Here is a 23,397-nt window from a genome sequence, read left to right on the forward strand (position 1 = left end):
AGTTGAATAAATCCGGTTATCGAATAATCGGCCGATTCGTTGCTATGCGGGCGGTCAGCCGATATGCCTGCGGGTCCCGTAAATCCTGCACTGCTGCAGTTAAAGGGAATCCGTCACCTAGTTTTACCCTATAGAGCTGCGGACATACAGGGATAGATCTCCGCTAGCATGTCCGCAATATACCTCTCCCATAGCTCTGTGTTGTTTTTTTTTAGTTTAAAAAATTATTTTATAGATATGTAAATTAACCAAGTATGGTGCCCAAGGCGTGGTTATTTATGGTTAAGGATCCCAGCCACACCCCCTGTGAAGGAGCCCAGCACCACCTGCATCCAGGAATCTCCTCCTTGCTCACAAAGTTACAATGCCGTAATCTCATGATGCGCGAGCTAGCGCATGCACAGTGTCGGCAAAGTGTTTGTTCCCTTTGCTGGCATAAGCCTCAGTGAACGAACTGCGCATGCACTAGCTCGCGCATTGCGAGATTACAGCACTGTGAATTTGCGAGCAAGGAGGAGATTCCTGGATGCACGAAATCAAACCACACAGTGCTATGGGACAGGTATATTGTGGACATGTTAGCGGAGATCTATCCATGCATGTCCACAGCTCTATAGGGTAAAACTAGGTGACAGATTCCCTTTAAGTCCCTGACCCCTGACTTTCACTCCTACCCTCCTTTGACCCTCCGCTCACCAATCAAGTGTTCTAACAAAAATCCTTACTTTGTGAAAATACCTTACCCCTCGTGACTTCCAGGGGTGTGCGCCTCAGCGCAAGCGCACTACCACGGCACCGGTAAGGTAAAATTACAGGGATATTACTAGGATATACAGACTAGTTTTATTCAAATGTAAATAAGCACCTCAGCTCAATAAAAATTAGTCCCCCTTTTTGTATTGAATTTTTATAATTCTGTAACTCCTATAATTATTTTAATATAGCCTTTGTACATAATTTTAAGTAATTTTTGTCATTTGTGCGTTTTTCCCGCTTAAAATCTATGAAATTATTGACAACTAATCAATTATTCAAATAATCGTTAGCTGCAGCCCTAAATAAAACAATCTTAAAAGAACCCCCTTTAACATGAAAATGTCATCACAGTAATTATATTTCAAGTGACTAAAGAGTTGTATGGCAATGCATTGAGAACTAACCGTGCATTCCTGCATCTCCTGCTCCTTAGTGGCCAATCGCATGACTAATATGTTCTCCCTTCTGGCGGACTCCTGCTGCTGCTGTTTTAGTTTCTCTTCAGATTCTCGAAGGCCGGTTACATCATTAGCTGCAGAGAGAATTTCCAAAAACATGAGACTGCTGTTTGCAACATTAAAAAAAAAATGGCAAAAGCTAAAATACCTGACCCACTGGAACAATAAAAATGTACTTTTGTTTGGTAACCTGTTGCAAGATTAAAGGGGTATTCCAGGGACCCCATCGATCAGAGGAATGAGGACCCCATGAAAGCCCCCTGAAATGAACAGAATGGACAGTCGGTCATGCGCACAGCTGCTCCATCTATTTCTATGGGAGTTCTGAAGATAGCCAAGTACAAAGCTTGACTATCTCCGGTGCCCATAGAGAATAAATAGAGCAGTGGGGGTCCCAGTGGTTGGACCCACAGCAATCAGCCTTCTTTTCTCCTATCCTGTGGATAGGGGATAAGTTAAACTTGGCACAACCCATTTAAAACAAAAACAACTATTCAAAATACAGCATGCACCAAGTATAGCATTGTAAGCTCAGCGTACTGTACTTTATTGTACACTGTCTACGCAGAATCTAAATGTAAACTAGGCCTACTCCAAGAAGGATCAGTGTTCTGTTACTCTATATATGACCATAGGTGCCCCGTGTAATTATTGAATACAGGTGTTTCAGTCACCTCCATCATACACAGGTCCATATAATCAAGCACATAGCCAAGATTCAGAAGAGATGATGCAGCCTTGGAAGGCACACTGGTAAATCGGCTGACCACCTATATTTTGGGAGCTATGGACATGCACCTAATTCATAATATATTTATGATAATTTACCGTCAGAAAAAAAAAAAAAAAAGGCATCTGCTGGAGGTGACCACAGATGAATGTGTTAGTTTTAGAAAAAAGTCTTTCACTGTCACCATTCCTGACATGTCTGTTTTATGAGCTACAGTACATACATTCCCATGTAATAATTCTGAAACATCTATTCTTATGACTATGATGTACCATTCCTTTATTATTTCTACTAGAAGTTCTGAATGAATTGCTAGCAGTCTGCAGTAAGGCTTCTTTCACACAAGTGTCGCGTGTGAGGGCCGGATAGGATGCGGGTGCATCGCAGGAAAAAGTGTGATTTTTCCGCGCCAGTGCAAAGGGTTTTAATGCGTTTTGCACGCGCGTGAGAAAAATCGTCATGTTTGGTGCCCAGACCCAAACCTGGACTTCTTCACAGAAGTTCAGGTTTGGGTTAGGTGTTGTGTAGATTTTATTATTTTCGCTTATAACATGGTTATAAGGGAAAATAATAGCATTCTTAATACAGAATGTTTAGCAAAATGGGGATGGAGGGGTTAAAAAAAATAAGATTTAACTCCTCACCCACTTGTTCGCGCTGCCCGACTTCTCTTCAGTCTTCTTCTTTGATGCCCAGGAGGAAAAGGACCTGTGGTGACGTCACTGCGCTCATCACCATAGTGATGGATCATGTGATGTGCGCAGTGACATCACCAAAGGTCGTTGTCTCCCAGCCCATCAAAGAAGAAGAAAGAAGAGAAGCCGGGCAGTGCGAACAAGTGGATGAGGGGAGTTAAATTTACTACTGGGACCCCACAAGTTACAAGTTCCTGCTCTGTGAAACCACCAATTAATTCACTGTCCTTGGGAATGTGAATATGCCATAAATCAGGGATGCTCAACCTGTGGCCCTCCAGCTGTTGTAAAACTACAACTCCACAATGCCCTTCTGTAGGATGATCGTTGTATACTTTAAGGGAATGATGGAAGTTGTAGTTTTTCAACAGCCGCAGGTTGAGCATGCCTGCCATAAATGACACTCTCAGGATTAACGCTTTAAAGTGGGTTAGCTACTTTAAAGTGGCACTGTACTTTCAGTAAGCTTTTGATGTCATAGGGACATAACAAAAATTTAGATAGGTGGCGGTCTGAGTGCAGAGACCCCCACCGATCTCTAGAACCTGCTCTCTCCTCGCTGCATAAGATGGGCCCATAGACATTCTATTGAATCCATCTTGCTTCCTGTCCAGCAGAGAGGAGAGAGAATGCACGTCTCTCCCCTCATTCTTGAGATCAGTGGGGGTCTCAGATCTCCACCGATCTAAACTTCTGATATGTCCCTATGAAATAAAGAGTTTACTGAAAGTACAGGGCCAAGATCATTTTTAAAAGGGTTATCCAATCCCTATAATGCCCCCCCCCCCCCCCCCATGCCCGAGCCCCTCATATACAATATACTAACCTGCACCCGTGTCGCTCTGGATCCCTGCACTGCCACCGCTGCATCTGCCAGAGTCAGCCAACAGCAGGCCGAAACGGGGAGTCTCCCTAGCATTGCGGCCATGCAGGGATCTGGATCAACGAGGGTGCTGGGAATCAGGTAAGTATAATGGAATTTGGGGGGATTTTAGGGGTTGGAAAACCCCTTTAATTGTGCTGTAAATGGCACTTACTAATAAATTTTTCTCAAGGAATCAGCCGTAATATCTGCCTCTGTAGAGCTCTACCCCGTAACAATGCCATGGCACGGGACACTACAGAAGATAAGGAGATTTTTGGCCTGAAGTGATATGCATGGATTCCCAATATAGGATGGCAGAGAAGGAATCATGCGGACACCAGTTTAACTGTACATCCCAACATTCACATTAAAATTAGAAAAACTCTCCCAAAAATTTCATTTTTTTATTATACATTTTGAATTTATGCCTGAAGTAAATATAGTATGAGCACAACTAAGGGCTCTTTCACACTTGCGTTGTTGGGTTCCGGCATAGAGTTCCATCGTCGGGGCTCTATGCCGGAAGAATCCTGATCAGGATTATCCCAATGCATTCTGAATGGAGAGAAATCCATTCAGGATGCATCAGGATGCCTTCAGTTCCAAAACGGAACGTTTTTTGGCCGGAGAAAATACCGCAGCATGCTGTGCTTTTTGCTACGGCCAAAAATCCTGAACACTTGCCGCAAGGCCGGATCCGGAATTAATGCCCATTGAAAGGCATTAATCCGGAACCGGCCTTAAGCTAAACGTCGTTTCGGCGCATTACTGGACCCGGCGTTTAGCTTTTTCTGAATGGTTACCATGGCTTCCAGGATGCTAAAGTCCTGTTTGCCATGGTAAAGTGTAGTGGGGAGCGGGGGAGCAGTATACTTACCGTCCATGCGGCTCCCGGGGCGCTTCAGAGTGACGTCAGGGCGCCCCACGTGCATGGATGACGTGTCGCATGGATCACGTCATCCATGCGCATGGGGCGCTCTGACGTCATTCTGGAGTGCCCCGGGAGCCGCACGGACGGTAAGTATACTGCTCCCCCGCTTCCCACTACTACTATTGCAACCAGGACTTTAATAGCATCCTGGCTGCCATAGTAACACTGAACGCATTTTGAAGACGGATCCGTCTTCAAATGCTTTCAATTCACTTGCATTGTTACGGATCCGGCGGGCACCTCCGGCAAATGGAGTGCACGACGAATCCGGACAACGCAAGTGTGAAAGAGGCCTTAGGTGAATTAAGTGCATTTTAACCCCTTCGTCACCTAATTTTAGCCTTAAAGGGGTTGTGCAGGCAGTATTTATTGATGACCTATTCTCAGGATAGCTATTCAATATCTGATAGACGGGGCTCTGACACCCAGCACCCCCGCCGATCAGCTGTTTGAATAGGAGGCAGCGCTCCATGCAAGCTCTGCTTCCTCTTTACTACAATGCGCGCTGTCTCCCTTGCAGCGGTGGTGCAATGTAATTACAAGTACTTGCTTCATTCAAGTGAATGGACTGAGTACTTGTAATTACACTGTTCCGCTGAGACTTCCAAGATGACGGGCAGTGTAATGGAAAGGAAGCAGAGCTTGCATGGAGCGCCGCCTCCTCTAAACAGCTGATCTTTGGGGGTAGCAGACCCACACTGATCATATATTGAGGTCTTGTCCTAAGTATTGGTCATCAATATATATTGCCTGCACAACTCATAACAATTTTTTCTTTAATTTAGCTGTATAAGACCTTTAATTTTTTTGGCGGAACAAGTCTTTTATTTAAATAATTTTGAGGTACATATAAAATATTAAATAAGTTATTTTATTTTTAGGGATGAAGATTTATATAAAAAAAAAAAAAAAAAAAAGCAATTTCAACATTATTTTGTGAGATTTACTTTTATGGCATTCAATGTGCGCTGTAATATGTGGGTCAGACGATTACGATGATGCCAATTTTTCCTAGCTTTTAGCACGATATATTACTTGCATAAAAAATATATATATATATATAGTACAGACCAAAAGTTTGGACACACCTTCTCATTCAAAGAGTTTTCTTTATTTTCATGACTATGAAAATTGTAGATTCACACTGAAGGCATCAAAACTATGAATTAACACATGTGGAATTATATACATAACAAACAAGTGTGAAACAACTGAAAATATGTCATATTCTAGGTTCTTCAAAGTAGCCACCTTTTGCTTTGATTACTGCTTTGCACACTCTTGGCATTCTCTTGATGAGCTTCAAGAGGTAGTCCCCTGAAATGGTTTTCACTTCACAGGTGTGCCCTGTCAGGTTTAATAAGTGGGATTTCTTGTCTTATAAATGGGGTTGGGACCATCAGTTGCGTTGAGGAGAAGTCAGGTGGATACACAGCTGATAGTCCTACTGAATAGACTGTTAGAATTTGTATTATGGCAAGAAAAAAGCAGCTAAGTAAAGAAAAACAAGTGGCCATCATTACTTTAAGAAATGAAGGTCAGGCAGTCACCCGAAAAATTGGGAAAACTTTGAAAGTAAGGGCTATTTGACCATGAAAGAGAGTGATGGGTTGCTGCGCCAGATGACCTGGCCTCCACAGTCACTAGACCTGAACCCAATCGAGATGGTTTGGGGTGAGCTGGACCGCAGAGTGAAGGCAAAAGGGCCAACAAGTGCTAAGCATCTCTGGGAACTCCTTCAAGACCGTTGGAAGACCATTTCAGGGGACTACCTCTTGAAGCTCATCAAGAGAATGCCAAGAGTGTGCAAAGCAGTAATCAAAGCAAAAGGTGGCTACTTTGAAGAACCTAGAATATGACATATTTTCAGTTGTTTCACACTTGTTTGTTATGTATATAATTCCACATGTGTTAATTCATAGTTTTCATGCCTTCATAGTCATGAAAATAAAGAAAACTCTTTGAATGAGAAGGTGTGTCCAAACTTTTGGTCTGTACTGTATAATTAAAAAATACCCTACACCAATTTCAGTGCTGCTCCTGTGCCATTAAGCCCTATGCAGGAGCCCTACTTACCCTGGTTTGCAAATTAAGGTTTCTTGGCGACAGTGAGTGAACAGGTCTGTGAGAAGTCAATTTCATAGATGTATAAAAAGGAAGATATATTGGATTCCTCTCTAGTAATAATTGCTATTACTGTAGGGTATTGGGCATCGCTAGAAAAACAGTCCGCAAATTGTAGGATAAAGATCTGGTATGGACAGGATAGGGGCAATGTAAAAAGGAAACTTTATTGTTTATACGCACTCAGTCTCTTACACAATACTCCTTACAGGCCTCTACTGCTACGGTGTCTCATCCACAACAACCCACATTCCCTCACGCCAGTTTAAAAGGCACAGTGCATGGTAAATCACCTACCATGACACACCATCATGGGTGCAAATTCTGGTAGATATAATAGCATGCATAAATATAAAACATGGCAATGCTGTCACATTTAGGGTTGTTTTGATTAGGGATCGACCGATATTGATTTTTTAGGGCCGATACCGATAATTTGTGAACTTTCAGGCCGATAGCCGATAATTTATACCGATATTCTGGGAATTTTCATTTTTGAGAAAAAAAAAATTCCTACACAAATCTGCTGAAATTTAATGTTTATTGTTAATGTGTATTTTTTTTGTTTATTGTTAATGTGTATTTATTTTTGTTTTTTTAAATCTTTTTCATTTATACTTAATATTTTTGTGTTGTTTTTTTTTTACTAACTTTTAGCCCCCTTAGGGACTAGAACCCTTGTCCTATTTCCCCTGATAGATCTCTATCAGGGTGAATAGGAGCTAACACTGTCCCTGCTGCTCTGTGCATAGTGCACACAGCAGCATGGAGCTTATCATGGCAGCCAGGGCTTCAATAGCGTCCTGGCTGCCATGGTAACCGATCGGAGCCCCAGGCTTACACTGCTGGGGCTCCGATCGGAGGAGCAGGGGAGAGGGGACCCTGTGGCCACTGCCACCAATGAGTAATACTGGGTGGGGGGGGGGGCGCACTGCGCCACCAATGTTTTTACTATTGGGATGGGGGGCGCACTGCGCCACCAATGAAGATAAGTCTCTCAATCATATACAGGAGGCGGGAGCTGGCTGCAGAATCACATAGCCGGCTCCCGACCTCTATGAGCGGTACCTGCGATCCGCGGCACCTGAGGAGTTAACTACCGCAGATCACAGCTACAGTTCATAGAGGTCGGGAGCCGGCTATGTGATTCTGCAGCCAGCTCCCGCCTCCTGTATATGAATAAATGAAAGGCTTATCTTCATTGGTGGAGCGCTGGCCACAGCCCCTCCCCTCCTCTTATGTTCTCTCCTCTCATTGGCGGGAGCAGCACAGGGGGAGGAGACACTGCTTCCTTCTCCCCTGTGCTGCGGAGGGAACACAGAACGCGCTGAGAGCAGCGCGTTCTGTGTTCCCAATACGTTATCGGAATATCGGCAAAATAGATGCCGATACCGATAACGTTCAAAATCCTCAATATCGGCCGATAATATCGGCCAAACCGATAATCGGTCGATCCCTAGTTTTGATACCAAAACTTTGATTCGGTTTCGATACCATAAAAAGTATTGCGATACTAGATACCATGCAAAAAAATAAAAACGCCCAAAAAAAATCTGTGTGCATTACGCATTTTATGGAACGTCCGGCCCATAATCGAACAGTCCTATCCTATTGTTTTTGGGGGGGAGGGGGAACAAGGTGACTAAAAAGAAATGGCGAATCGCGTGGTTACGTTACACCATTCACCACTTTTTTATTTATTTATTTATTTTATGCACTTATATAGCACTGACATATTCTGCAGCGCTTTACAGACATTAGCCTCACCCTGTCCCCAATAGGGCTCACAATCTAAGGTCCCCATCAGTATGTCCTTGGAGTCTGGTAGGAAACCGGAGAACCCGGAGGAAACCCACGCAAACATGGAGAACATACAAACTCCATGCAGATGTTGTCCTTGGTCAGATTCGAATCTAGGACCCCAGTGCTAACCAATGAGCCACCGTGCTACCCGTAAAAGATTTTAATAGTTTGGACTTTTCAGACGTGGCGATATGTAATATATTTATTTTTTGCCGCCTGTATTTGTAATGTATTAAATGTTAGTTATCATTGGTGGCGCAGTGCGCCCACCCCTCCTCTTCGTGTCCATTGGAGGCAGCAGCGGCACAGGGGGGAGGGGAGGGAGAGACTCCTTCCTTCTCCCCGTGCTGCTGAGGGAACATGGCTGTGCTGAGAGCAGCGCCATCCATGTTCTCTGATACTGAGCTGTGCAGTAGCACAGCCTAGTATCGTTAAAAGGCAAATCCCAACAAAAGTATCGATTGGGTATCGAAAATTCAATACCCGAAACAACTCTAGTTCAACAAGGTGGTATCGCCACCCCAATAGGGTAAAATAGTAACCCACAGAAACTATAAAGAGGTACAAGACAGATTGGTCACTTGCACCTCCACCAGCAGCCATGTTAGGACCAAAGCTCTAAGCAGAGTTGGGAAGCATGTACAGTACAAGTGTGCAGGGCTGCACAAACTTCAAAACTGATCTCACAGTATATTCTCAAGTACCTTATATTGCTACAGCACATTGTAGGATTTAGAAATCATTAGGATTAAATAAAAAAAACACTTACACGAGGTGCTCATGTTCTCCTATGCTCCCTGATACACTCCTGTCTGACATATGACAGATCCAGCATAACACCATGAATTCCACACAATGCCAGAAAGGAAAGCTTAATGCAGACCATGTTAACATTTTGATACAACGGTATACATAGAAGGCACGCTGGGGTCCTGGGTGAATCTGACCAAGGACAACATCTGCATGGGGTTTGTATGTTCTCTCCATGTTTGCGTCCTCCGGGTTTTCCGATTTCCTCCCACACTCCAAAGACATACTGATAGGGACCTTAGATTGTGAGCCCCATTGGGGACAGTTGGATGCTAATGTCTGCAAAGCATTGCGGAATATAGTAGCGCTATATAAGTACCGTATTTTTCACCCTATAAGACGCACCTAGGTTTTTGAGGAGGAAAATAAGAAAAAAAAAGTTTTTTAACCAAAAGGTGTGCATTGGCACTGCCATGTGGGGGACGGACGGACCTGTGGATGGCACTGCCATGTGGGGGACGGGGGAATCTGTGGATGGCACTGCCATGTGGGGGACGGGGGAATCTGTGGATGGCACTGCCATGTGGGGGACGGGGGAATCTGTGGATGGCACTGCCATGTGGGGGGGGGGGGGGGGGGATCTGTGGATGGCACTGCCATGTGGGAGGGGGGGGATCTGTGGATGGCACTGCCATGTGGGAGGGGGGGGGGGGATCTGTGGATGGCACTGCCATGTTGGGGGGGGGGATTCTGTGGATGGCACTGCCATGGGGGGGGGGGGGGGGATCTGTGGATGGCACTGCCATGGGGGGGGGGGGGAGATCTGTGGATGGTTAATAAGTTTAACTAAAGCTGCGTGCGCTCTCCCCTGTATCAGTACAGCACTTACTAACCAGCTTCCATAGCAGGCAGAGCGGCTGGCAGCGTTGCCTCACTCACTGACGTTGCGCGCCTGCTCCATTCATAAAGTGGGAGGAGCAGGTGCGCGACGTCAGTGAGTGACGTTACTGCTGCCGTCCGCTCTGCCTGCTATGGAAGCTTGTTAGTAAGTGCTGTACGGATACAGAGGAGAGCGCAGCGTTAGTTAAACTTAACAGGTTAAGGATTACCGTCTAGAAATACTTCGGTGAGCTGTGGGGCCCGGTGTAAGAGTACAGTGACTGCACCGGGCCCGCCGCAAGTTCCGGACTCCAGCCCCCCCTCTCTCCCAGCTCATACATCGCAGACTGTGATGTAAAATGGAAGCATTCGGCCCATAAGACGCAGGGGCATTTCCCCCCCACCCAAAACCCCTACCCAGCTGTTAGAAGAGGCCTTGAGCACCATAGCCTCTTTCTAAGCCAATGACATCACTGTACATCAGTCACATGGCCTAGTTGCAGCTCACCCCTATTTAAGTCAATGGGGCTGAGCCTCAATACCAAGCACAGCCACTATATGATGTATGGCCCTGTCCTTGGAAATCTGCCAGGAGCAGGCATCACTCACCTGAGCTCTGGTGAGAGCAGTGGCTCTCTAAAAAAGCTGACCGGCAGGGATGCCTGGACCACGCTGATGTGATAATGGTGACCTATCCTGGGGAGCCGTAGGATAGGTAATCATTATAATTTCCTAGATAACTCTTTGAAGGACACACCTACTTTCCTAGGAAAAAACATATGCAGGTTCTGCATCCAATTCAAACAGCAACATTTTGAACAGGAACAAGGGGGAGATGACATTTTACGCTTGTTTTTTTTAAATATCCTGCAGTGCTGGAGGATACAAGTAATTTATAGCAATGCGGCCTCATCATAAATTATGCGCACCCGCAGCGGTCCATGTGCCAGAATGAAATCTATTGCTCATATGAAGATAAATAAGCGGAACCACTGGTCCCGCCCACTCCCGACGCACCTTTTCAGAGAAAGGCAAGGTCAGCACAGAACTTGTTGCAAGTAGCATTCAAACACTTTTCTGCCTAAGGGCTCATGCCCACGAACGTAAGGGCTCCGTGCCTGTGCTGCGGACCACAAATTGTGGTATGCAATGCATGGGTACCGACCATGGGGCAGCCACATGCGGATCCCTTCACTTGGAAGGGGTCCGCAATCCGCACCACAAAAAAGTAGTGCGTGCAATACTTTTATGCGGTGCGGAGGCACGGCCAGAAACACTGTGGAAGCACTCCGTAGTGCTTCCTTGGAGTTCGGAGATGCGGTGATCAGGATTTGTGGACCTATTCAAGTGAATGGGTCCGCATCTGTGATGCGGAATGCACACGGCTGGTGACCAGTGTATTGTGGAACCGCCATTTGCGGTCCGCCGCATGGGCACGGAGCCCTTACGTTCGAGGGCATGAGATCATAAATCTTCCCCAAAGTGTTAGAGGACCTGTCACCAGAAAATGCTATACAATCTGAAAGCACCATATTTTAGAGCAGGAAAAGTTGAGCAGATTGATATAACAACTTTACAATGGAACTCAATGGTGAACAGATGCCACTGTACGGCATCAGTCTGAGTCTGAAAAACGTGATGTCAATCCAGCCTTATACATTTATATCTCAGCTTTTTTATCTACTGTGCATGGCATTGGTAGAGAAGGGAGGGGTTATCAGTGATTGATTGCAGTGTGTGTATAAGTCTACATAGAGAGATAGCCACCAGTCACTGATAACACCTCCCCTCCTGTACCAATAGCTCTTCACAGGATGTGAAAATAACCAAAGATATGAAAGTATAAATTACAGGTTTACTGAATCTTTTCTCACAAATCTATATATAAATCTGCTCAGCTCCTCCTGCTCTATAACATGCTGCTTTCAGATTGCACTGCATTTTGTGGTGACAAGTCCTCTTTAACAGGTGTTAATGCTGACACACGCATAATAAATATTATATAAAATATATAATTTATTAGCACCTAACACAGGCAAGTATTGTAACAATTACAAAATACAAGTTTTAAAAGCAAACATATTTCCGTATATACACAACAAAATAAAAGTTGCGTTTTCAGTTCTATTGGAAAAAATGCACTTTCAAACCAAATGAATGATAATATTCATGAAAAACAGGAAGAGAAAAGTGAATCTCAATACTTTTGAATGACAGACTTACAATTCAGATCAGTGTACTTGTTCTCAAGAGCTTGAACATAAGCTTCATATTGCTTCCATCTAAAATAAATAAATTAAAAAAAATACGTTTTACCAAAAGGCATTAACATTCATGCTTCCTTTGGCATAAATGATAGCTTGCCACTATGGCCTCATGCACACGACTGTATTTTGAATTTGCGACCGATTTACCGTATTTTTCGCCCCATAAGACGCACTGCCCCCCCAAAATGGGGGGAAAATGCCCCTGCGTCTTATGGGGCGAATGCTGACAGTTTTACATCGCAGGCTGCGATGCATGTGAGAGCGGGGAGGGACTGGGAGGAGGAGCTGGGGGCCAGCAATTGTGGCGGGGCGGTGCAGTCACTGTACTATAGCCCCGCCGCTCCAGTGCTGCACTATACAAATATAAAATGTCTTATTCAATTAAAAGTGATTAAACATGCCCCCCCACTTTAAATATTACCGTACATCCTAACAGCTTCTATAGAATGCAGGCAGGCCGGGCGGGCGGCAGCGTAACTCCCTGATGTCACGTGCCTGCGCCGCCTACTTTATGAATGAAGCAGGCGGCGCAGGCAAGTGACGTCAGTGAGTGACGCGACGGCCGTCCGGCCTGCCTGCATTGTACAGAAGCTGTTAGGATGTACGGTAATATTAGGAGTGAGGGGCATGTTTAATCACTTTTAATTGAATGAGACATTTTATATTTGTATACTGCAGCACTGGAGTGGCGGGGGGGGGAATCTGTGGATAACAGTTTTATGGGGAACATCTGTGGATGGCACAGTTATGGGGTGGGTGGTCTGTGGATGGCACATATATAACAGTGCGTCATCCACAGACCCCCCCCCCATAACAGTGCGTCATCCACAGATCCCCCCCATAACAGTGCGTCATCCACAGATCCCCCCCATAACAGTGCGTCATCCACAGATCCCCCCCATAACAGTGCGTCATCCACAGATCCCCCCCATAACAGTGCGTCATCCACAGATCCCCCCCATAACAGTGCGTCATCCACAGATCCCCCCCATAACAGTGCGTCATCCACAGATCCCCCCCATAACAGTGCGTCATCCACAGATCCCCCCCATAACAGTGCGTCATCCACAGATCCCCCCCATAACAGTGCGTCATCCACAGATCCCCCCCCATAACAGTGCGTCATCCACAGATCCCCCCCCATAACAGTGCGTCATCCACAGATCCCCCCCATAACAGTGCGTCATCCACAGATCCCCCCCATAACAGTGCGTCATCCACAGATCCCCCCCATAACAGTGCGTCATCCACAGATCCCCCCCATAACAGTGCGTCATCCACAGATCCCCCCCCATAACAGTGCGTCATCCACAGATCCCCCCCATAACAGTGCGTCATCCACAGATCCCCCCCATAACAGTGCGTCATCCACAGATCCCCCCCATAACAGTGCGTCATCCACAGATCCCCCCCATAACAGTGCGTCATCCACAGATCCCCCCCATAACAGTGCGTCATCCACAGATCCCCCCCATAACAGTGCGTCATCCACAGATCCCCCCCATAACAGTGCGTCATCCACAGATCCCCCCATAACAGTGCGTCATCCACAGATCCCCTTTCTATAATGGAGACTGGGGAAAGTGCTGGTTGCACACAGCCAGTATTTGTATTTTAAAGGGGTTGTCTCATGTCAGACAATGGGGGAATATCACCAGCTGTGGGACCCGCACCTACATCACGAACGGAGCCCCTAAAGTGGTGGAGGGCGCAATGCGCATGGGCAGCCGCCCTCCATTCATTTCTACTGGACCGCCGAAAATACCCGAGCCCAAAGTAGTGGACGGTCATGCGTGGTGTGCGCCCATTCACTTTTATGGGGAGAGCGCTTGGTGGTAGACGGACCAGAATCCTTCAGCCACCACTTTGCGGGGCTCCGTTTAGGAGCTAAGTGCCAGTTCCAGGTACCTGAACCCATCAAACAATGGGGGCATATCCTAGCAATATGTCCCCACTGAGATGAGACAAACCCTTTAAAAGATCTCCGGACCACAAAATGGCAATGTGCATGAATCCTAAACCACAAGCAAAGTGGTCTACTTATTTTGTTACCATGTTCAGTCCGATTAATAAAATAAGACAAGGCACAAGTATTAAACTCTATAATCAACAAATAACCCATCACGTTACTAGACCTCAACTGTCAAGGGTACTAGAATTTAAGATTAAAGGGAATCTGTGACCACGATTTTGGTCCATTATCTACAGTAATACACGAGTAGTATTGCAGAAATGGAGTCAGATATCTATTTTTCATTTCCTACTGCCCCCCCATTCTCCTGCTGTCATAGCTCAGAGCTCCATTGAAATAAAGTGTCAGGACTGCAGTGCAGCACAGCTCTCCAGACTGTGTATTTCAGTGCAGCTTTGAGTGCTGACAGTCACACTCTGTATTACTGTACAGAGTAATCACAGAATCCCATTAAAGAATTTTACACGTATGGCCTTACTAAAGGAGTACAGCACAACAAAATATTTCACAAAATAAAAATGTGCGTGGAAATATGCAAGTTTAATAGTATCTAACAGTTAAACTGTATATACAAAACCTTGTTTTTTATATTTCATACCTTTGAAGGAGTTCTTCCCTTGGCAAGACTTTGAAATCTGCTTCACTGAGCCGAACCTGCAAAGCCAAATGTAAAGTTTAATTACAAAACAACAAAAAAAAAAAAAGCAAAATGACAAGAAAAATTACTTGGAGTGAAAATGTAAAAAAATTTGGGCTAACCTTTTTTGGGAGTGGTTCTTCGTTGGTCATTGTGGCCTATAAAACAAGAGACATTTCAAATTACTTAACCTTGTGTTAAAAAGACATGATCCACCCAGTAACATTACAACCAGACCAACATTCAGAAGAAGGGCAGAGGACAAGGCACAGATATTAATGTATTTTAATGTGCTTTCTAATGTATTTCAATACATCACAGGTCCCCCCCATTCTTCAATAGGGGACCAGCAAAGCTAAATTCTGACCCCTCTGCCCTCCATACAAGGAAGTGATTTTTATCTAAAATCTAAGTGGCATAACACTGTATTGAGAGGCACCAAAAAGATGATCAATGACAACTCACAGAGGGATGGTGAAGGTGGTCATTTTTATACTGCTGTAGTCACACACAATACCAAATGTACTTATTGCACTTTAATGATGGAACAGAACTGAAAAGCTACAATTTTATTCTCACACAGTGTAAGTAACAGATTTGAGGGAAAAAGCTGGTAAATTAGTCGTATGTTCTACAGTAAGGCTGCATCATGGGAAAACCTTGTTTATCTGAGAGGATGCAGTCATCTGTGTGTTGAGCATCTGCATGCCAGCTGTGCCATCTCATTAGGAAGGCAATGAAAGATTTCCATAATCTGAACCTACCACATTCACTTAGTAAACATGCAGAAGCTCGCTTTTTCAGTGGTAATTTTTTTTAAAGGGTATTCTAGTGGCATTTTAAATAAAAATGTGGTTGGAAAAGGTTAACCAACAGTTCGTAGTTAACCTTACTGATCCTCCGCTGCTGAATGGTTCTCACTCCTCCCCAATTCCTGTGCTCGGTCTTGGCACACCAGAAACGACTTGGCTGGCTGAGGCGGGTCACCGCAGGAAATGGTGAACAGTAAGCACCAGAGGATCGGTACAGCGAGTCATCACCGTTTGTTATTTTAGTCCTCTCCAACCTCATTTTTAACATTATGCCACCTTAATATCCTGTTAAACTGGAGGTATTCTGCTTAGAAGGGACACTGTCAACTGGATTTTAATTACTGAGCTAATAACATCACCACATCAGTCTCCACAATATACAATATATACTAGTATTACTGCCCTGTGTCTTATTTGGTCTATAAAGTCAGTTTTATTAATCTGTAAATAACCTCAATAAGGAGCCCAAGGGGTCGTCCCTCCGGCAGTTAGAGCCCAGCAGCTCCCATTACTTCGGAGCCCAGCACCGCTCCACTGCTAATTTATTCACTGCTCAGCGCCGACGTAATGTTTGTGCAGCTGGCGCATGCGCAATGAGTTTTGTGAGGCCGATGTCAGGAGGCCCTAACAGTGTATGGAGCCAGAAATGTAAAGCTCTGTTCACTGTGATGTAATTCGGGGCCGGGTTACTGCAACTCAGCACTCATTCACTTGTTGGGTGTCGAACCCCCACCCTTATGATATTGATGACCTGTTGTGAGGGTGGGGCATCTGTATCTAGAACAGGGATTAGCAACCTCCAGGACTCCAGCTGTTCAGAAACTACAACTCCCAGAATGCTTCATTCACTTCTGTGGGAGTTAGAAGAACAGCCGAGCAGGTTTGCATGCTGGGAGTTGCTGGAGTGCCGGAGGTTGCTGATCCTTGATCTAGAACCTGGACAAGTTGGACAGCCCCTTTAACTATGAACAATATTTGAGGGACAACTAGGGTTGAGCGGTAAACCGGTGTCCACGATATACCGCGGTATTAATAAACGGCGATATCCCCGTTTCCAAATAACCGCGGTATTTGGTGACGTCATAGGAGCGGTCATATGCGTGCTGATCGCCCCTACATCGTGCATATGCGTACAGTACACATTCCTTCCTGCAGCGGCCGCCCCCGGCTCCTCCTCGCTCCCATATTCAAGTCTCCGCCCACTGGCCGAGCACAGGAGCGATGCGAGCAAAGTCAGTCAGCAATCCGTGTCCAGGCCAAGGCGGGGGAAGAGGAGTGAGACCCCAATGGCCCAGGTGTCAGAAATAAAGGTTGTACTGTCTGTCTTCTGCAGCCCTGGCCCTGCCTGCAAGCTGTACTGCACATGGTGATGGCATCCATACAGGAGCAACAAGACGACATTACTGTGTGGGGGCCACAAGACAATTATACTGATGGTGGAGGGGTTACAAATTGTTGTCCCATATAGTATAATGTCTCCTGGTTACCCCATGCAGTATAGTGACTCTTGTGCCCCGCTGCCCGCCCATACAGTGTAACGTCTCCTCGTGGCTGCCCGCCCATACAGTGTAACGTCGCCTCGTGGCTGCCCGCCCATACAGTGTAACGTCTCCTCGTGGCTGCCCGCCCATACAGTGTAACGTCTCCTCGTGGCTGCCCGCCCATACAGTGTAACGTCTCCTCGTGGCTGCCCGCCCATACAGTGTAACGTCTCCTCGTGGCTGCCCGCCCATACAGTGTAACGTCTCCTCGTGGCTGCCCGCCCATACAGTGTAACGTCGCCTCGTGGCTGCCCGCCCATACAGTGTAACGTCGCCTCGTGGCTGCCCGCCCATACAGTGTAACGTCTCCTCGTGGCTGCCCGCCCATACAGTGTAACGTCTCCTCGTGGCTGCCCGCCCATACAGTGTAACGTCTCCTCGTGGCTGCCCGCCCATACAGTGTAACGTCTCCTCGTGGCTGCCCGCCCATACAGTGTAACGTCTCCTCGTGGCTGCCCGCCCATACAGTGTAACGTCTCCTCGTGGCTGCCCGCCCATACAGTGTAACGTCTCCTCGTGGCTGCCCGCCCATACAGTGTAACGTCTCCTCGTGGCTGCCCCCATAAGAGCATCAGTCACTTAATGAGAAACTAAGGCTACAATGGGCAAATACATGCACTGTTTTGGGTTGTACCATATGCTGAATTTAAAGGGGTTTTCCGGGCTCTACTATATTGATGACCTATCTTCAGGATAGGTCATCAATATCAGTTTGGAGGGGGTCCGACACCTGGCACCGCCGATCAGCTGTATGAGGAGACGGTGCATAGACAGACAGCATCAGTGAACAGGAAGAGAGAAGGGAGATGGCAGTGCGGTGGGGGGGGGGGCCGGACTCCGGCCGATCTAATATTAAATGACCTATCCTGAGGATAGGCCAACAATATAGGAGAGCCTGGAGAACCCCTTTAAATCTAACATGCAAAGCTATAAAGTAGTGGTCTGCAATGTGCCTCACCAGCTGATGGAAAAAGACACTTTTGGTGTACCCCAACCGCCAACAACTTAGGAGCTACAGTAACATATAAAGTAGACCTTGTACACCAGTGCAGTGACAGGTCAGACTGCCAGAGGTGTGCCCCATCACCAGCAGGCCTCCAATATTACAGCTTCTTGTTCTGCAAGGGTTGCATAATACAATGGCGTCTAAGCATGAACATACAGAATGGACAACCTTTGGTCAGCATCTTCATGAAGCACCATATTTATAAGTGGCTTCATACACAAATTACTTGCAGTGAAAATTTTGATGTGATAGGTAATTACTCATATGAGCTCAGATATATCAATTAATTTTTTTTGCTGACAGATGCTCTTTGAATATTGGGAATATTAATGGTTGGATTAAAGACAACCTGTCACCATAAAATACAATAGTACCTGAAAGCAGCATGGTTTCGAGCAGAAGCAGAGCAGTTTTTTGTGAAAGGATTCAGTAAAACCTGTCTTTTATATAGTTATATCTTAGTTTTTTTCCACCTCCTGTGAACAGCTATCGGTACAGGAGGGGGGGGGGGGGGGCGTTATCAGTGACTGACCGCTCTCTATATGCACAATGCTATCAATCACTGATAACACCTCCCTTCTGTACCAATAGCTGTTCACAGGAGGTGGAAACAGCAAAAGATATAAATTACAAGATTTACAGAATCTTTTCCCACATAACTAAATATCAATCTGCTCAGCTTCTCTATAACATGCTGCTTTTAGATTGTACTGCATTTTGTGGTGACAAAAACGGAGCCAGAAACGCTACAAAATCAGTGCCAAAAACTCTGAACTAACCCTTAGTGCTAATATGCAATTACGGTACATCCTCTCCATTCAGTTTACACTGCACGGACGCTACAATGTAGACAGCATGCAGCTCCCACAAGCACCACAGCAGGAGTCAGACCTCCACCAATCTGATATTGACCATCTATCCTGAGGGTCAGTCTTCCTTTACTTTTGCCTAGGTGAAGCTACTGGCTTTAAATCTCCTTGTCTCAGCAAATCCGTGTCCTGCACATATACATGCTGAATAATGTCCTGTGTAGAATAGGGATGTCTATGGAGGCACAATTTCAGCATCCCCACCTATCATACCGTATAAAACAGCTGTGTTTTGTAGACAGAGCGGAGGAAGGCTTGCTGACAGCTTCTACTGCAATTACTGCACTATGTGAACAGTGATTTAGAGATGGGAGCCTCCTGCACAGATCTGAGGACTCCTAGATCAGGCACTGGATGGTTCTGCCTCCTGTCATCACTGCTCTGGAGGACCCCTTCTTCACCTCCTTCCAGCGGGCCTGCTGTGTGTTGGGTGAGCAGTGTATACACACTAAAGGGCCTTTTACACGGCCGAGAATTGGTCAGTTAATTGCCAAGCCTTCATAGGAAAGCTCCTTAGCGATTATCTTGCGGTGTACGGCCCCTTTCACACAGGCGAGTATTCCGCGCGGATGCGATGCATGAGTTGAACGCATTGCACCCGCACTAATTCCGGACCCATTCATTTCTATGGGGCTGTGCACACAAGCGGTGATTTTCACGCATCACTTGTGCGTTGCGTGAAAATCGCAACATGCTCTACATTCGGCGTTTTTCACGCAATGCAGGCCCCATAGAAGTGAATGGGGCTGCGTGAAAATCGCAAGCATCGGCAAGCAAGTGCGGATGCAGTGCGATTTTTTCACGCATGGTTGCTAGGTGACGATCGGGCTGGGGACCCGATCTGTATTATTTTCCCTTATAACATTTTTATAAGGGAAAATAATAGCATTCTGAATACAGAATGCAAAGTAAAATAGTGATGGAGGGGTTAAAAATAATTTTAAAAAAATTACTCAGAGTCCACTTGATCGCGTAGTTGCGGATCTCTGTCTTCTTCTGTAATGTTGAGCTGCCGGCTAAGGACCTGTGGTGACGTCACATCACATGATCCAATCACATGGTCCCTCACCATGGTGATGAACCATGCGATTGGACCATGTGATGAGCACAGTGACGTCATCAAAGGTCCTATTCCTGTGCACAGCAAAGAAGAAGAAAAAGACAGAAGAGAAGCCGGGCTGCGCGATCAAGTGGATTAAGGGGAGTTAAATTTTTTTTTTTTTTTAACCCCTCCAGCCTTATTGTACTATGCATTCTGTATTAAGAATGCTATTATTTTCCCTTATAACCATGTTATAAGGGAAAATAATACAATCTACCCTGCACCTAACCAAAACCCGAACTTCTGTGAAGTTCGGGTTTGGGTACCAAACATGACGATTTTTTTTCACGCACGTGCAAAACGCATTACAATGTTTTGCACTCACACGGAAAAATCGCGCATTTTCCCACAACGCACCCGCATCTTATCCGGGCAAAAAACATGACGCCCCTGTGAAAGAGGCCTAAAGGTGCTGTGAAAAGCTTGTTCGCAGGGTAATTGGATCATTAGTGCAGGGGACTAAATCCTTTGGCAGTAGCAGACTGCTGTGTAAACATGCTCTGCTGCCGGCAAACAACGAGTGTGTATGGGGACAAACGACATTACCGATCGAACCTCCCCCTATTGTGGAGATTGCTGCATGTAAATATGGCGGCTTCCTTCACTGACAGGCAGGCGATTGCTGGGAAGGAACGCTATGTCTCTCCTATGTGGGGCGCTGCTGATGAGGTCTGTAGCGCACAAATGGAGGACAGACTCAATACAGAACTGCTCTCTAAGGAGATTCAGCACCAAGCATAAGGCCACGTTCACACCTCCAGCAGGCTCTGGAGCTCACCTGATCCGGCATTGCTGGATTCAACAGATCACCGCCGGCCAGTTGCATGCAGTGGTTCTGGATACAGCCGACAGTCGTAACATCTTGACGGAGATGTGAACACGGCCAAAGCCACATTCAAGACATTGCAGGCCGCCAGAATCCTACTCCCGAAACAGCGGATGGATATCTGGCATGGATACATTCTTTTGTCAAATCCCAAGGCTTGTTGGAAAGTCAGATTTTGACACAAGGAGACACTTCCAAGCCGTGGGGCCGGCAGATCTGCGACAGAACATCATGTGTGGACATGCCCTAAGGCTACCCGCACACACTGCAGATTACACACATTTTTGTCACGGATTTTCATGCGGAAAGATCTCAGTGTAACACAGTACCAGCAAAGTGAAAAACACATATGAACACTTTGTGGATATTTTCCATGTGGATTTTCAAATCCCCAACAAGTTTGTGTGATTCTGCACCTTATATATAAATCTTTTCTCCATAGACTTCAATGGGGTTGTTGACAAACGGAAAATCCACGATTTAGGAGTGGATTTTTATGTGGCTTTTTTGCCTACAACGCCGCACAGTATACAGCTAAGGCTACTTTCACACTCGGGTTATGGGCGGATCCGTCATGGATCTGCAAAAACTGATCCGTTACAATAATACAACCGCATGCATCCGTCATGAACGAATCCGGTTGTATTATGTCTTCTATAGCCATGACGGATCAGTCATGAACTCCATTAAAAGTCAATGGGGAAGGATCCGTTTTCTATCATGTCAGAAAACTGATTCGTCCCCATTGACTTACATTGTGTGTCAGAACGGATCCATTTGGCAAGCAGCGTTTTGGTCTCCGCCTCCAGAGTAGAATGGACTCTGATCGGAGGCAAACTGATGCATTCTGAGCGGATCCTTATCCATTGAGAATGCATTAGGGCAAAACTGATCCGTTTTTGGACCGCTTGTGAGAGCCCTTAACGGATCTCACAAATTGAAAGCCAAAACGCCAGTGTGAAAGTAGCCTAAAGTACATCCACATGTGACCGACATGCTGCAGATTGTCTGTAGTGTTCCTGCTTGACATCCACAGAAGAAAATAATAAAAAATGCCTGAAATGGTGCTGATGTGATGGAGATTTCACTCCTCCATGGCAAAAGGTGAAATCCGCGGCATATACTGACATGCTGCAGATTAAATGGGTTGTTCAGCCCTGGTGAGAGTTTATGCTGACCCATCAGCGTGGCCAGACCTGCGGTGGTAATCATTCTTCGGGTACTTTCACACTAGTGTCTGTATACAAACAGATACCATTTGCAGACGGATCAGTGTCACAAATGTATTGCAATACCGGATCAGTCTCTCCGATTGTCATCCAGAAAAATGGATCCGGTATTTTTCTTTTTCACATTTTTAAAGGTCTGCGCATGCACCGACCGCAAAACCGGATCCGTTTCTCCAGAACACTTCGGGCCGGATCCGGCATTAATGCATTTCAATGTAAAATAATGCCGGCAAGTGTTCCAGAATTTTGGACGGAGAAAATACTGCAGCGTGCTGCAGTACTTACTCCGTCCAAAAACCGTACAGTGACTGAACTGAAGACATCCTGATGCATACTGGACGGATTGCTCTCCATTCAGAATGCATGGGGATAAAACTGATCAGTTCTTTTCCGGTATTGAGCCCCTAGGATGGAACTTAATGCCAGAAAAGAATACGTTAGTGTTAAAGTACCCTTACCAGATCCCTGCCCATTTTCTCTGCAGATCCCACGTCTCCTCACATCAAGATCCGTTGTGACTGCTGCAGCCAACGACTGGCCACAGTGGTGACCAGTCACCCTATGTGACACAGAAGCCGACGGGGCAGAAATGGAGCCGAAACTCAGTGGCGGGGATCTGAAGAAACGCTCACTAAGGGTGAACAACCCTTTGAAAATACAGGAAATACTGATTTTTTATTATTGTTTTTAAAAGTGTCTGTCTTACCTGCTTCCCACTGTGTCCATGCTCCGGTCCCTGGAGGGTTTACATGTGGCACTGCATGGGCACTGTCACATGCTCTGCTGAAGCCAATGACTGGCTACAGTGGTGATGTGCTTCTTCTGAGACACATCACTGCTGAAGCCAGTCATTGGCTGTAGCAGAGCACGTGACCGTGCCCATGCAGTGCCACATGTAAACCCTCCAGGGACCGGAATATGGACACAGCAGAGGAACTGTAGAGGACCATATTGGTAGGGAGCAGGTAGGTATGAATCTTCTGCTTATGGAGGCAGGTTGCGAACGCTTAATAAAATAAAAATCTGTATTTCTGGAGAACCCCTTTAAGGCTGGGACATAACAGCGACTAAAGGGGATCTAATGATTGTCAATGGTTTTGCACATCACAAAAAATACAGAGCTGGTATATTGCGTTGCAGGTCAC

The 23,397-nt window shown here is 45.9% G+C and overlaps 1 protein-coding gene across 2 annotated transcripts in view; it reads right to left on the minus strand.

Annotated features, from left to right (window-relative positions):
* LOC120998700 (WT1 associated protein) overlaps window positions 1-23,397 on the minus strand; it is a 46,245-nt gene that overhangs the window by 18,971 nt on the left and 3,877 nt on the right. Inside the window, exons 2-5 of one of the 2 annotated variants that reach the window (XM_040429473.1) lie at window positions 14,990-15,025; window positions 14,829-14,884; window positions 12,215-12,273; window positions 1,161-1,288 (exon numbers count right to left, since the gene is read on the minus strand). In XM_040429473.1, coding sequence (XP_040285407.1) covers window positions 1,161-1,288; window positions 12,215-12,273; window positions 14,829-14,884; window positions 14,990-15,019 — 273 coding nt within the window. In that variant the 5' untranslated portion in view covers window positions 15,020-15,025. Of the gene's footprint in view, window positions 1-1,160; window positions 1,289-12,214; window positions 12,274-14,828; window positions 14,885-14,989; window positions 15,044-23,397 lie in introns of those variants that run through there. The other variant, XM_040429472.1, reaches the window with a different exon arrangement.

This window comes from Bufo bufo, chromosome 4 (genome assembly GCF_905171765.1).
Source record: "Bufo bufo chromosome 4, aBufBuf1.1, whole genome shotgun sequence".
Taxonomy (NCBI): domain Eukaryota; kingdom Metazoa; phylum Chordata; class Amphibia; order Anura; family Bufonidae; genus Bufo; species Bufo bufo.